This window comes from Aspergillus pseudonomiae (genome assembly GCF_009193645.1).
Source record: "Aspergillus pseudonomiae strain CBS 119388 unplaced genomic scaffold BDV37scaffold_3, whole genome shotgun sequence".
NCBI lineage: Eukaryota > Fungi > Ascomycota > Eurotiomycetes > Eurotiales > Aspergillaceae > Aspergillus > Aspergillus pseudonomiae.
In genome coordinates, this window is record NW_022475995.1 from 633003 (window position 1) to 646641 (window position 13639).

The 13639-nt window shown below is 48.1% G+C and overlaps 2 protein-coding genes across 2 annotated transcripts; one reads left to right on the plus strand and one right to left on the minus strand.

Annotated features, from left to right (window-relative positions):
• Positions 1-426: 426 nt before the first annotated feature.
• BDV37DRAFT_278289 (putative fermentation associated protein (Csf1)) lies at positions 427-10127 on the minus strand (the record flags this gene model as incomplete). Its single annotated transcript, XM_032086012.1, has 3 exons — positions 427-9934; positions 9987-10022; positions 10072-10127. The coding sequence occupies 3 exons, from the start codon at positions 10125-10127 to the stop codon at positions 427-429; spliced, it is 9600 nt and encodes a 3199-aa protein (XP_031946651.1).
• A 632-nt stretch (positions 10128-10759) lies between these two features.
• Positions 10760-12924, plus strand: BDV37DRAFT_111595 (OSTA/TMEM184 family protein). The gene is made up of 6 exons (XM_032078383.1): positions 10760-10799; positions 10880-11008; positions 11059-11146; positions 11199-12203; positions 12255-12616; positions 12674-12924. Coding segments are annotated over exons 2-6 (1635 nt in total). The 5' UTR covers positions 10760-10799; positions 10880-11006; the 3' UTR covers positions 12852-12924.
• Positions 12925-13639: the final 715 nt, after the last annotated feature.

Here is a 13639-nt window from a genome sequence, read left to right on the forward strand (position 1 = left end):
TCGGAGTAATACCTCCACTTGTAGATGGTAATACAGAGTTGACCGGCATATGAAACCATACCAAACTATGCCTCATTCCACTCCATCATTCCACCACAGGCGAAGTAACAACACCTGGACAACATCACTCCACCTGTGGCGGTGGGGTTCTGTGGCCTATATGCAGTGGGACTAACGGCGCTGTGATATCACATCTTCTTTAGCGGTTCGGAATTAGTACTGCGTATTACTTTTCCACTATGTACTATGCATGTGTATGTATGTATGTATGTGCATATATGTCTATCTATGTATGATTATGTACTGTACAAGTAAACCCTAGGTATGGATATCAAGAAGCAACCAGATCTAATCAATCAATACATAGGAGCATGCAAGACGCAGGCCGTTCGTTGATTGGATAGTATTATAAAGAACATGAGGAGGTCACGACGATCCTAGGATCTTCCCATATGCATCCTCCACTTCTTTTGCAATTTCTAGTAATGTCACGATAATGATTTGATGAGTGACATTGGGCAGCTTATCGCGCTGAAGCCCAATCCACTCCAGCGGTGGGGTAGCCTCACCCATATCGCGGAGCTGCGGCGTCTCGATTACCGGTGGCTCCAGCGCAACATACGTGTACTTCGACTGTGGGACATTTACAACCGCTGTGATCTTTTCCTGTTGTTGATCCTTCTTGTCGCTGCCACCTTCATTCAATCCGCCCGTAATGCGCACCGCAGATGGCGGCAGGGGCTTTCCAAGCCTGGAGGTCAATGCCCGGGAGTGGGATTCCCACATATCTCGGATAAAACTAATGCGGGAGTAGTTCCACCCAACATCGACTTTCCCTTCAAACGTGCTGCGGAAGATATAGTCGATTTGCTGGGTGCCGGAGTTTTGCCAGGTTTCCATTTGTGCCACGAGCCGAGGGACCTTTAGTATTGTACCGCCGCTGGACGCCAGCACACGGTTTGCGATCTCACCGACAAGAAGCTGCTCAACCTCTGTAGGATCAGGCCGCACAATACCGGAGAGTGCGACACGTAACTGGCCAAGTGTAAGCCCCAGCGCACTGTGTATTTTACCTTCCTGTAGTGATACATCAAAGCGAGCCTGTGCATCGTGTGCATCCAGCCTCAGCACATGGTTATCGAAGAAGGAGCTTGGAAAGACACCTATATTGACAGATTTGATAGTGACTGCAACACCTGTCTGTAAGGAGATCGGTGCCTTTTCCTCCTTGTCGTTTGCGTCTCTGGCCACATCCTTAGTTGGTAAATCAGCTTTACCAGCGAAAACCGATGACCTTCGCCGCATGTATCTTTCAACCTCACGCAGTGCAGCTTCGTACGACGTCTGTTTGTCTTGTACTAGTCGTTGCCAGGCCTGATATAATGCAACAGTCTGTGACGCAGTCAAGCTTGTACAGAAAACTTGTACTTGGTCGCCCTCCAGAATGCTGAAGAGCCGCTGGTGTCCGTTACCCGACGCACTGCAGACATTATACATCAAGAAGTCGAACATTGTGATATGGGCAATAAGGAAAGGCTGATAGTCAAAAGAGACCTTTGCTTGGAACAGGTTGAAGGATATCGACGCCTGAATGAGCGGTGTCTTATTATGAAAAGTGTCGTCAGGCCATTGAATTGACGTCTGCACTTTGAAAGTTTGGAGCTCAATCAGTCCGCTCATTCGGCCTTTGCTTTCTATTCCTGCTGCCTTGAAGCCAACACAGAGGGTCTGTTCTCGGTCAGACGTCTTCTTTGACGACAACCATAGATCATTGATGGCAAACTGGGCTTTCCCAAGGGATGAACCTAGATCAAGCTGAATTTCCAACTTCTCAATTGCTATTGTCGTATTCCAGGGGAATACCGATGCCGATGCCACCTGTTGGTATCGCTGGACGATATATGCTTGTGTCTCGGCGGACTGTGACTGAAAAGCTGGCTTCGCTTCAACATTGTCAGCAGCCGGCAGCCATATTTCCCGGAAGAGTAGAAAATCCTGAACTTGTTTGGCATTGAGGGCTACCTGCATCGGACTTATCCGAAGAACAGCCGATATGCCTTTTGAATTGCCGAGGTGTTTGCTATTCATGAGAGACATGACCATTGAGTTCACTTCAAAACTCGCGGTCGATTCATTGGAGTACACATGCTTCACTGAAGCTTCTAGGGAATTGAAAGCCACGAGAAGTGCTAAGAATCGCCCATAGTCATCAGATTGCACCGTATTGATCGTTACATAAACGGTATCAAAACTTGCGGTGGCTGCAACTCTAGCAATAGGTTGGCAGCTCAAGCTGAACTCTTGCTTGCAGATCAGGAGGCCAACGTTTAATTTACACCTCCCTAAGATAGAGTTCTTAACATCCATGTCGAGAGGGGCCTCCTGCATCAATTTCTGCGGCTGCAGCATCATTGCGCTAGACGGCCTTCTGGGCTTTTCTTCGCCTCCCATGACTTCTTTGACGGTATCAGTCATTTGCTTTAGTAATGGGACGAGGCTTGGATATAGGACATTCGTAGAAGCATCGACCTTTAACTCTGCATTAAGTCGTGGGTCGTCTTGGCCATTGTCCTCGAACTGTACCTTCAATGCCACCCCAGGAGCCCTGAATGCTGCAGTGGCTACCGCATCTCCTTGGATGTATTGACCGTATTTTGCCTCAGACAGTCTGCTTCCTTTCAGAGTAGCTGTCAGTAGAGTCTGCTGATCACCCGTATGTCTCCCTTGCAGAGACACAATAGCACCAGCGAAATCCACATCTACCAGCACGGAGCGGAAGCGTTTGTTACCAAAAAGTGCGCGAGGTTTGGGGTTATCATCAGATGATTTCGACACCAGTGTAGAATTAGCCTCGCGGATAATTCGGCTGGAAGCCGCAATGGAGTCTCGTATCATGTTTCCCGGTAGTATAAAATCAGACGTAGCTCGTATATCAAGAGATTTTCCAGCCGCTTGAAAGGCCAGTCGAACTTCCTGACCTGATGAAGAATATGCTACATTGAAGACCAGCTCGGGCAATAGAGCCGAATTAAGAGAACGCTTTCGCCTATTGCCTGAATACGGCACCATCTGCAGCTGCATGTCTTCGATACGTAGCTTCGCAGTATTGGTTCTCTTATTGGATAGCTCCAGGCGCCTGATAGAGAAAACCAAATCATCAGGTTTGCGCCCAGATGTAGGTAGGGGAGCGGTAGACATATTCCAGCCAACCTGAATCAAGTTCAGGTCTAACGAAAACATGGCGCTGAATAGGTCCTCCGAGCGGGAGTCATCATTAACCTGTATGCTCGGAACTCTCGGTATTGCATTGCCTCGTCTTCGTAGTTTCTTGAAACGCCTGACCTCATGAGAGAGATCCAAAGTTTTAATGCGCTCTTGAAGGTGGGTTGCCATATCAACTACTAGCGCAGCCGTCTCAGGGAATAGTTCGACATCGAATCTTTTACTGCTGAAATGGAATACACGTCTGGCCTCACCGTTCTCGCGTAACATCGAAGTGCCCTGGAGCTTAGCGTCGATGATGAAACTGCAATATGAGCGACTAATTGTAGCCTCCTGCTTTCGTAAATCGAAGCTGATATTAGATGTGTCGACGTGGAAGTCTGGGTGTTCCATGGGGTACCCTTGTTCCAGGCCATTGTTGAGGTGCATGCGTATCATCCCAAGACTGATGTCCATGTCTGCCGAATACTTTTTCCCATTGATAGCAGGAGCACTGGCATGGATCTTCGTGCCTGCCATTGTCATGCGCGCTTTATACAGTACACTGTGACCACTTGAGGGTTCCTTTTGTCGTGGAGGTCCTTTATCAAGAGCAAGAGCATCGTTAAGATGCAGTTGTAGAGTTTCCATGTTTTGTTTAAGATCGGACATTAAATGAGAAAATTCCGGTTTTGTTAGGGCGCCCAGAAGGCTTCGTACAGCGCTGGCCTCTAGTCGGATGAGCTCAATTGTAACGTCAACCTCCATATCCATACGGACTGAAGACATGTTCGCAACAACTCGACCGTTGATAGGTGGTATTTCTAACACCGATAGAGGGTGCCATCCATTGCCGTTGTTGGACAGGAAGGTGTGCAAATTTCTTTTTAAGTCGAAATCCACTTCAACTTTTGATCCCATAGTCGGTGCCATAGATGTGCGTGCCACTTCTCCAGAAATCACGTATGTTAAGGACGGCAAGATACAGAAACTGAGTCGATAATCACCTAAGAACATGGCGATATGGAATTTGTTGCAGACGGGCTTTCTTGCCGTTGAAATACCCTCACTGGATCGGTGAGCCGAGGGGTTTATGTTGCTGACAAGCCGATGAATATACCGAACTTCATCTTCTATAAGTCGGTCCGCAATGTGTGCGAGGCTCAACGGGTCTTCACTCATATCATATCGCAGTCTCTTGCTTGAGCCAGCAATTTTCCACTCATTTCCCAGCTCTCCTTCTTTTTCCTCGGAGACACGCGAACAATACAAATGAGGGTCACCAATCTTCCATGACATAATTACTTTAGAGAGATCCGACAACTCAGAGGAGCACGCTTGTGCGCTTATTAGGGCGCTCAGACAGTCTGGACCCCCGGTGCCGTCTAGTTTCTGAACAACCGAGCTTCTCAGGCCTCGCCCATTGAACGCAAGTTTGGCATTGATACCATCAAGATTTATGGACCCAACATCTGCGCCAAGCACGACTTGCAGCTCGTTGGATTCCTTTGGCTCGGTACACGAACCTTGGGCTGGTGTAGTGGATTCCAAGGTCACTGTAGACATTGTCCGTAACAATCCTTCTACTAATTCGAGAATCTCCCATCGCAGTCGGAGACTGATAGAAGAGCAGTAAGACTGCACAATCGTCAGGTTCGTCGGCCTTGCCTCGGCGTCCGAAGGAGTCCCATCCTGTGGGTTGATAGATAAAACTGTCGACAAATCCTCAACCACGAAATCACTTTCCTTTGGCCCGGGATCAATAGAGAATCGAAGTAACTTCACAGTGGAAGAGAAGAATGCTGGCGCTGGTGTACCGTCCATTTTGGGTACGAAGGAACTCCATACTCTTTGCATGACGTAACTCTTCCCAACATGCGCCAGATCCCAAGCCCTCCATTCATCAAGGTTGGAGAGAACAGTAGTTCTGGCGTCTGGTGGCAATGAAAGATCATCGTTGAGACATCTTGAAGCCAACTCTTCCTTCTGGTGAGGGTGCAGATTATTGTATACATTACGTATCCGAGAGATTATCTTCCAAGAATCGTGCTGTCGCAAGTGTGTAGGTGCAACTCTGAGCACGGATGAGATCCGTGTAAGGAACGCGGGATCGGGTATGGTGGTAGCTGGTTGAGTAAGGGAATATATAAGGAGCCGTAGGCGTTTGTCCTCCAGGGACGAACTATGTTGTAGAGAGGAGGTAACAGAGTCAAACATTGTGGTTGTACGACGAACTAGATGAGCAAGATGTTCCACTGATTTTGTGAAAGTGACAGTGTCGAAAGCTCGAGCCTGGAAGTTCGATTTTATCATTGGCTTTGTCACAAGCCAAAAGTTCATGTCACCAAAGAGGCAGGTGAGTTCAGCCCTTTCTTGATATGCATCAGCTCGAGTACCCTCAACGGATACTGAAAGACTCTCGGCGGCGGCATGAACAGTGGAACTTTTTCTTATTCCCGCAAGAAGATCGCCTTTCTCTCTCTCAACTTTTGTCCTGATTTCTGTCTTCAAATGAGCGATCTCAACCCTATACTCATCCTGGAAACCGGATTCGTATTTGTTAGAGGCGTCAGATAAGTTTATCAGCTTCACAAGTATTACCGGGGTTCGAATTGCAACGCTTGTCGATTTCCTTGGATTTTTCAGTGACTTTTCGTAACCTACAATGTCGGATATAACATCCTTTTGGAGCGAATCAATGATGCTAGTTGGGTGTTTAGCTTGCAGTTTTTCAATCAAGGATGATAACATGAAAAGAAAGTCGGGGGTACAACTGCCCCGGACACCATTGGGTAGTTCGACTGCGAAGTTAGTATGGGTTGTCTTGTCTTCTGCAAAAGGCGAGAACTGAGGATCGAACTTTGTCACGAATAAGTCGTATGGGCGGATGTCATCACTAGAGATGTGACGTGAGGGCAATTGTGAGGTATCCAGGTTGACTTTATAAAGTGAGAAATCAGGCATGGCCCAAGGATTTGACGAATTGGGAACAATGGTGGATGGATTCTTCTGTTCTGCAGCCGAATGGTTGGTGTGACTGGGCCCTGTATCCTGAAACGAGGTATGGCGCTGTCCTTCTTTTGATGCCAAGCTTGAGGTGTAGATGGTGCTACGGTCTCCTCTTCTGCGTCCACGTTGCACGCTTGGGGCATCTGAGGAGACAAGGAAACCTTCGGAGCTTGTGAAACTGCTGCCGTCGGAGAATACACTTCTCTTTGTGGATAGGTGTCTCATACTCATGTGTCTAAGAACAGGTTCGGGCATAGCAGGTATAGCAATAGTCGGTAACGTGAAGTGATCATCATTAAGGTGCGTTGAATCAGGATCAACTTCCTCCCAGTTAAATAACAGCCATGGTGTTCTCTGTGTCCTTTGATCATGCACTTTGATGTGCTCCTGCTGTAATTTTCGGCTTTCCACGATGTCGTTCTTTCGCTGAGCCATTCTCAGCTTGATCGTTGTCTCAAAGAGCGCTAAAGGAGCCACCTCAGGGCTGTTTGGACTCCCCAGTCGACCCACGAGCTCATTATCCACTGCAGCGATAACGAGCTCAGGAACAAGAAGACTCATCCGTTTTGAAAATTTGGCATTTGTCCAGTCGTTAAATGTCGTTGTCACCGGCCCAGAGCTCAGTATGAAGGCTGCCTTGTCTAGAAGCACAGAGACATGAATCATACCGATCTTCGCTCTAAGAAACGTAACGTCGTGTAGAGCAAGGGGAAATAATGGAGGCAGAGCATTCTCTTCGTTATCGAAAGAGAAGTCAAAACTCTTCAATGCTGGCCCTAAACAGGATAAGAACTCCGTCGAGCATTCTCCAATCACTCGACCTAGCTTGAAATCCCAGTTGCAGACATACGTTGGCTCGGCAGGGGGGAGTCCAAACAAGCGATGACCATGAACAGAAACTCCCTCGATAAAAAGTTGGGAGTCAGATATCCTAGCAGTTTTGTCTGCCAGGTGGGACTCCAGCCCGACTTTCAAAGGAGCGATTGAAAACTCCAAATCCATGTAGTAGTTGGTAAATCGCAGGTCGATCTCCAAAGAAGGAGCAGTGAGCCTTAGGCACTTCAGGCGGTCATACAAGTTTTCTGGGAGCAGAGCACAGGGACTATCCACAGTTACATGCACTATAACATCCAGATCGTTCGATTTCCTATTAGGGTTGATTCCGTTGTGTGACTCCGAGGGTTCCTTCGCGTAGGCGAGGTCCTGGAATTCTTCGAGAGTCTTGAAGTGCATTTCTTCCCCAAAGTAATTCTCCTTGATTGTCATAAATGAACGAATCAAGAATCCAAACAAGTAAAGCTTAGGGGATAAACCCTCGATATTTAGGAATAAAGTGTCGGTCAACTCAGACGAGGTAGAAAGGTAATAGCTGTAAGACCCTTCAATGGACATCGTCTCTAGCGTGGCGGCCGATTTACCTTGCATGAAAGTGTGAAGGGTATCCCACAACGGGCTCAAATAATCTATACCAGCATCCTGAAGACGGACATTGAAGCTCACGGTATTGTGCTCTGGTTTATATTTGTTCAAAGGGATCAGAACATCAGAGGTCAATCTCTCGCCCTTGATCACCAGTAAGCGATTGTCGTCCAGATCAGATGGGTTACTGATGATATTCATGTCATTGACATTCACAAACAATTGTAGGTTTACAAAAGAAAGGCTCAACTTGTAGATGAACGGCACGAATGTGTAGTATTCTGCTGGAGGGCCGGATGCCCAATCGGCAACAAGATCCGTCAAGAGAAAGATGTGGTCTCGCAAAAGAAACAACTCCATGTCACGACTTTCGACATCAAATTTCCATGTACGCAGATCGTTCCAGGTAAGAGGAACTGAAAGATCACATTTAATAAGTTGCTGAGGACATTGCCATAGCACTGCATGATTGACGCTTGATGACATTGTTGAGTCTCGAAGGTCTAGAACAAGTTGATTGAAATAACCAACTTTAGAAGCCACCATATCCATACAGTAGGTTATCGTCGAGTCGCCAGTCACGCGGAGAGACAGCCACCCAAAAGGCCGAATCTCGGGGCTAACATGACCCTTATCACTGTCTGCAGCTCTCGACTGTCGCCTTCGCTGTTGCTTCTTCATTTTAGATGCACCTCGTATTGCATCAGCGCGACCTTTCCACTGCCAGTCTTTGGAAGGTTCCCTTGTTGGAATACGTAACGTCAGTTCATCGGTAGTCTCCACTCGCAGTTTAAAGACAGAATTCTGTCTCAGATCGCCTGCGGTTAAAGGCTCCGCCGGTTGGGAGTTTCGGTAGGAATTGGGAAAGAAGATGTTTTGCAAGCCAACCCGTTCGCGATCAGCCCACGGCCCGTAATTAATACTGCCTCCTTCGATCTTCACGTCAATGCCCCATTCTGGGGGTGGCGCGCCATTGATATCCGGGGTTCCTTCTCGGGGAGGGTATTCCTGCGGCAATCCTTGGGGCTTGACACACCCAGGAATGTCCCAATAATATGTTATAGTCATACTAGGGCTATCCAAGACTGTAGAAAACCTGGCATATTCCACAGAATTCCATTCTTCGTGATCATCCTGGTTGGTGTCATCCAAGTATCGAGAAAGACCAACCCACCGGACATCATGGCGAACATCCCCTTGGGCTCTCGGTCCCGCGTCTTCGTGCTTTTCGGATACATGAAAGGATTCCACGGATGTCTGAAAGTATGGAATAAGGTCACGAATACTATGCCATACTCTGCGCTTTTGGAAATGATAGTTGAAAATCGTATCCCTTTTGCGCTTTGTCCCGGGTTGGTCTTTTCGTGTGGAGCTTAGTCCCTTCGCTGCAGAAAGCTGGTTCTGTTTGAAGTCTGGGTTTGGGCGCATCTGAACAACAGGGTGGATGTATTCAAAGGAGAATGATTGCCGATAAAGATCAAGTGGCCCAGCGTTGCATACTTCAACTAATCCAGTAGCACCGTCAAAGGTTGTTGTCAGAACGGACCTGGTATTTTCATTGCCAATCACGATAGCCCCTTTGTCACACACTAGCCTCACTGGCAGAAGTCGAAGCAGCCTCGAAAGCCCATCACCAACTTCTTGGCTGGATCCTTCAACAATATGAGAACCAATTGTTTCCCCGCCAGTTCTACTACGTCCTGGAGTATTACCTGCTTGAGGAGATCTCGGAGGTGCAGAGTCGCTGACAGATAAGTTCCTAGTTGAATTATCTTTGAGCTCGGCATCCAAAGAGTTGCTGCCAGGGTACTGTGGCTTAGTACAGGTCGTTGGATGTCCTGTGGGGGTAAAGCCTGCCAGGATACCGTCATAGGCCGGTGTCCTATTGTATATGAACCACTCAAGCCCGTAAAATTTGACGGTAATGCGGCAAGGAAGGGAATCTGTGCCCTTCAGTCCTCCTTGTTCCTTCATCCCACCGTCTCCGGCACCATCATTATCCCCATCCCCGACTGATCGCACATCATCCCTCGTTTCGTATGCATTGGGTTTCAGGTCGTACAGTGATGTCCTCCTAACTGATCGCCTCCAATAACGCCATGTTATAAAGCCTCCGTGAACAAATATTGTCTCATTCACACCGTGGTATCGGACACCCTTAAAGAAGATCCGTCCCCCAAGCAAAGAAATCTGAAGTGCATTGATGTCGACATATGCGCGATAATAATGCCATGTGTAGGCGCGGATTCCGTACGAGAGGAGGGTTGCAAAGAGACGATTAAAGTAAAGCAAGAAGAACAGTACTCTATCTATAATTAGCGACCTGCACTGGACTGCACGGAGTTCGGTGACCTTACAATATGCAGGAAACGACGAGTTCAAGGAAGAAGAAACTATACGGCTGTAAGCTACCAGTATACATGCGTTTTACCTGCCACTTACACATTGAAGCTTGGATCCGGTGTTAAGCCGAAGGTTAACAGACTCGTATTAGCCATTTTACAATATCCCAAGATCTCTGATGGCCGCGAACATGGCGGCGCGGGACGATCGACCTCCTTTCGAGTTGAGTGCGGAAAGGGATGCCAGTGTGATATTATACTGGTACGGTTATACAATGTCCCATAGTGGGACATCAACGAGGGAAGCAGGTTACAAGGCAAACGTCAATTCATTTCAACTAAGAAAGTAACTTTTTAGGGGCCAGCGGAGGTCGCGATAACGGAGTAAATCTAAATAAGGCGAGGCGCATATGCTTACGTCCTTAGGCGGTGTCACGGGCCCGCCGTAACTGAAACCAGTAGCTCCAATGATACTAGTAATAACAGCTTGGGTGATGATCCTCTTAGTCCACGCAACTTTTTCACAACGACCTTCCGTCTGGTCATGCGAGCGCTTTCCTTGTCTATGGAGGAGCTTTAGGCGGCTTTTTACGATCTTCAGTTCATTGGACGGGGTATGATTTGGCTTTGTTCTTTTCGCTGCTCTCGTTAAGGTGCGGAATGCTTTACCGGTGGACGCAAACCTAAAAGTACACGCGGTCGAGAACCGCGAGTCTTGTTGGCAGCATTCACCATGTCATCCTCAGGAGGTACAGGCTCTAGCCTAGCAAAAGCTGTGGTGATCGTTTCCGGTGTCTCGTCCCTGGTGGCTTCACTTTTGTCGCTTCTGTGAGAGCATACCCTTCCCCGCACTATGCAACGCCCGATATGAGATAGCTTTGCTAACATCTATTTTCTTACCTCAAAAGGTCAATATGGCTACAAACGTACGGACACCGATCTATTTTGGTCATCTCGATCTTGCACTGATGTATAACGATAAGGAAAAACTATCGAAAACCGCTCCTCCAACGATATGTTGTTCGTATACTTCTGATGTCAGTTGTCGCTCTGTTGTGGAGGATCAGCGTTGAGCTAAACATATCAGGGTTCCTATATATGCGGCTGCTTCCTGGACAAGCATTGTATCGCTGAAGGCGTCTCTGTGGTTGGATCCTATTCGCGATGTTTATGAGGTATAACTGGCGAACTAGGCAGCTATGAACATTGCTGACGAGTCACCTTCAGGCCTTTACTATCTACACCTTCTTCCAGTTACTCATCAATTTTCTCGGAGGCGAGCGGGCCTTGATCATCATGACCCACGGTCGTCCTCCAGTACAACATGCCTGGCCGCTGAACCATTTCCTGCCCAAACTCGACATCTCCGATCCACACACCTTCCTGGCCGTGAAGCGCGGTATCCTCCAGTATACATGGCTAAAGCCAATCCTGGCTATCGTATCTATCGTTATGAAAGCCACAGATAGCTACCAGGAAGGTTACTTGGGGTTAACCTCTGGTTACCTCTGGACCGGGATTGTGTATAACGTTAGCGTCACGATAAGTTTGTACTCGCTGGCGATGTTTTGGGTTTGCCTTCACAATGACCTGGCCCCATTCCGTCCCGTGCCAAAGTTCCTTTGCGTCAAACTCATTATTTTTGCCTCCTATTGGCAAGGTTTCTTCTTGTCCATCTTGCAGTGGCTCGGGGCTTTATCCAACGGTGTCGCGGGGTACACTCCTGACAATCTCGCCGCTGCAATTCAGGATTCCTTGATCTGCTTCGAAATGCCTATATTTGCGGTTACTCATTGGTATGCATTCTCCTGGCATGATTATGCTGACCCAACCATCTCCTCCGCGCGGCTGCCAGTAATATATGCGCTGCGGGATGCCTTTGGCATCAGAGACCTAATCGAGGACACAAAGATGACGTTGCGAGGCGATAATTATGCATACAGGTTATTCGACTCTGGAGACCACATTATGGCGCATGCTGAATCCGAGTCTCGGGTAAGACGGATGATGCACGGCATGCGATACGAGCGCGGAGGGAAGGGCAAGTACTGGATCCCTACACCGGGTGAAATCAATAGTCGCACACCGTTACTTGGTGGCGCTGAATCAAGTAGACGGGGCAGTCTCGTGGACCGGTTCCGCTCGCCCAGTGATGTTGAAGAGTCGACACTAGACGAGGGAGATGAACAGCTGTTCACCAAGGCTCGAGCGCTGGAGTTTGGTGACTGGAATGTACGTGAACCAGCTTTGTTTAAAGAACTTCCACGCGCTAACGTCGCCCAGTATCCGGTGATAACGGCAAATCAGGTGCCACAAGATCAGCGTTTGGCTGTTCCATTCAGCTATCAAGATTCGCAACAACCAGAAGTAGTGAAGAAGTCCCGCAAGCACCGAAAAGTGCGTGCGCCCAGCGGCGGAGAAACGCAGGCAAAGGGTGACAGCACACGGGGCAAATCACCCAGGCAGCGTACTGAAAATCGGGCTCCTCTTCAGCGAGGTCCGAGCTCTTCTACTTCTCAAAATTCACACCGCAGCCAATTAGTTGACGTTGTAGTTGAAGATCGAGAAGCCGAAGAGAAAGAACAATCTGAGCACCAGAGAATGACTGGTTCCGCGTTGTTAGAGCCAGAACATCGATATTTCCAGTAAGTGTTTCTTATTTGAAACCGTAGTCCTAGGGCTGATATAACTTTAATTTCCAGGACGCCATCCGGCCACCCATTGAGCGAGCAGTCTAAGATCACCCATAGTGAGGGTTCTGGTTCCCCCAGTGAACGCGCAAGGCAACCGACCGAGAGAGATGAGGACACAGCCAACGATGAATCAAAGACCCCAGGGTGGTCGTATGAAGGGTTGGAGGAGAACGTTTGGGGTCAATGACAAGAGTGATCCTCGCTGCATATATACATGGTTTGGGTTGGGTTATGTTTTACTTCCAACTTTCGGTGTATAGGTTTATATTATTCGGTTGTTACTTTTTTCTCTTCTTTTCTTCTTTGTTTCCCCTCTCTTTCTTTCTTTTTCTTCACTCCTTGTTCTTCTGCTTCCATACCCCATGTTGGTTTGTTTCGGAGGCATAGGGTACTTTTCTTTCTTGGTGCCTGATGAAATCATATATAAATAGCACGAAACCAGATAAAAGTAAATTTAGGGTATAGATGTCAACCACTAACCATGCGCCGCTCCTTCGGCAAGAGACTGGGTGAGACAGCTCATTTTCTGTGATAACATGGCGCCATCCTGTCCAATGTCCACAACAATCACACGTCATTTGGGGGGTGATAGTTGTGACTGGCGAAACGTGTTCGACGGATGCACCTTCAAATGCAAAAGCTCGATGGGGCAAATGGCAGTGCGTCCTTAGGCGCCCACTCTAGGTGCCTCAGAGAAGCCAAATCGTTTAGCGCCGTGATAACCAACAAATCACATGCAGGTCAGCACGCCGCAGATCGACCGCTTCAGACACGTTGTCGAGGAGGGGATCCAATCAAGGCAACGTGACGAGTCAGGAGACTCTCCGTTTGGTCTGGTACCTCTTTGTTCTCATCTCTTTGGTCTTATCAATCCAACTCATCATACTTTGACCGTCGCCCACAATGCATAAGCACAAAGGGACAGACCGAATCCGATTCGCTTCTGACCCATATTCTTACCACCGCGGGGTTGGT

Excerpts from the sequence above, each read along its gene's own strand:
- BDV37DRAFT_111595 (XM_032078383.1), top strand. Across the intron at positions 11,147-11,198 it reads CTATTCGCGATGTTTATGAG|GCCTTTACTATCTACACCTT; the intron begins GTATAACTGGCG and ends AGTCACCTTCAG. Across the intron at positions 12,617-12,673 it reads CCAGAACATCGATATTTCCA|GACGCCATCCGGCCACCCAT; the intron begins GTAAGTGTTTCT and ends TTTAATTTCCAG.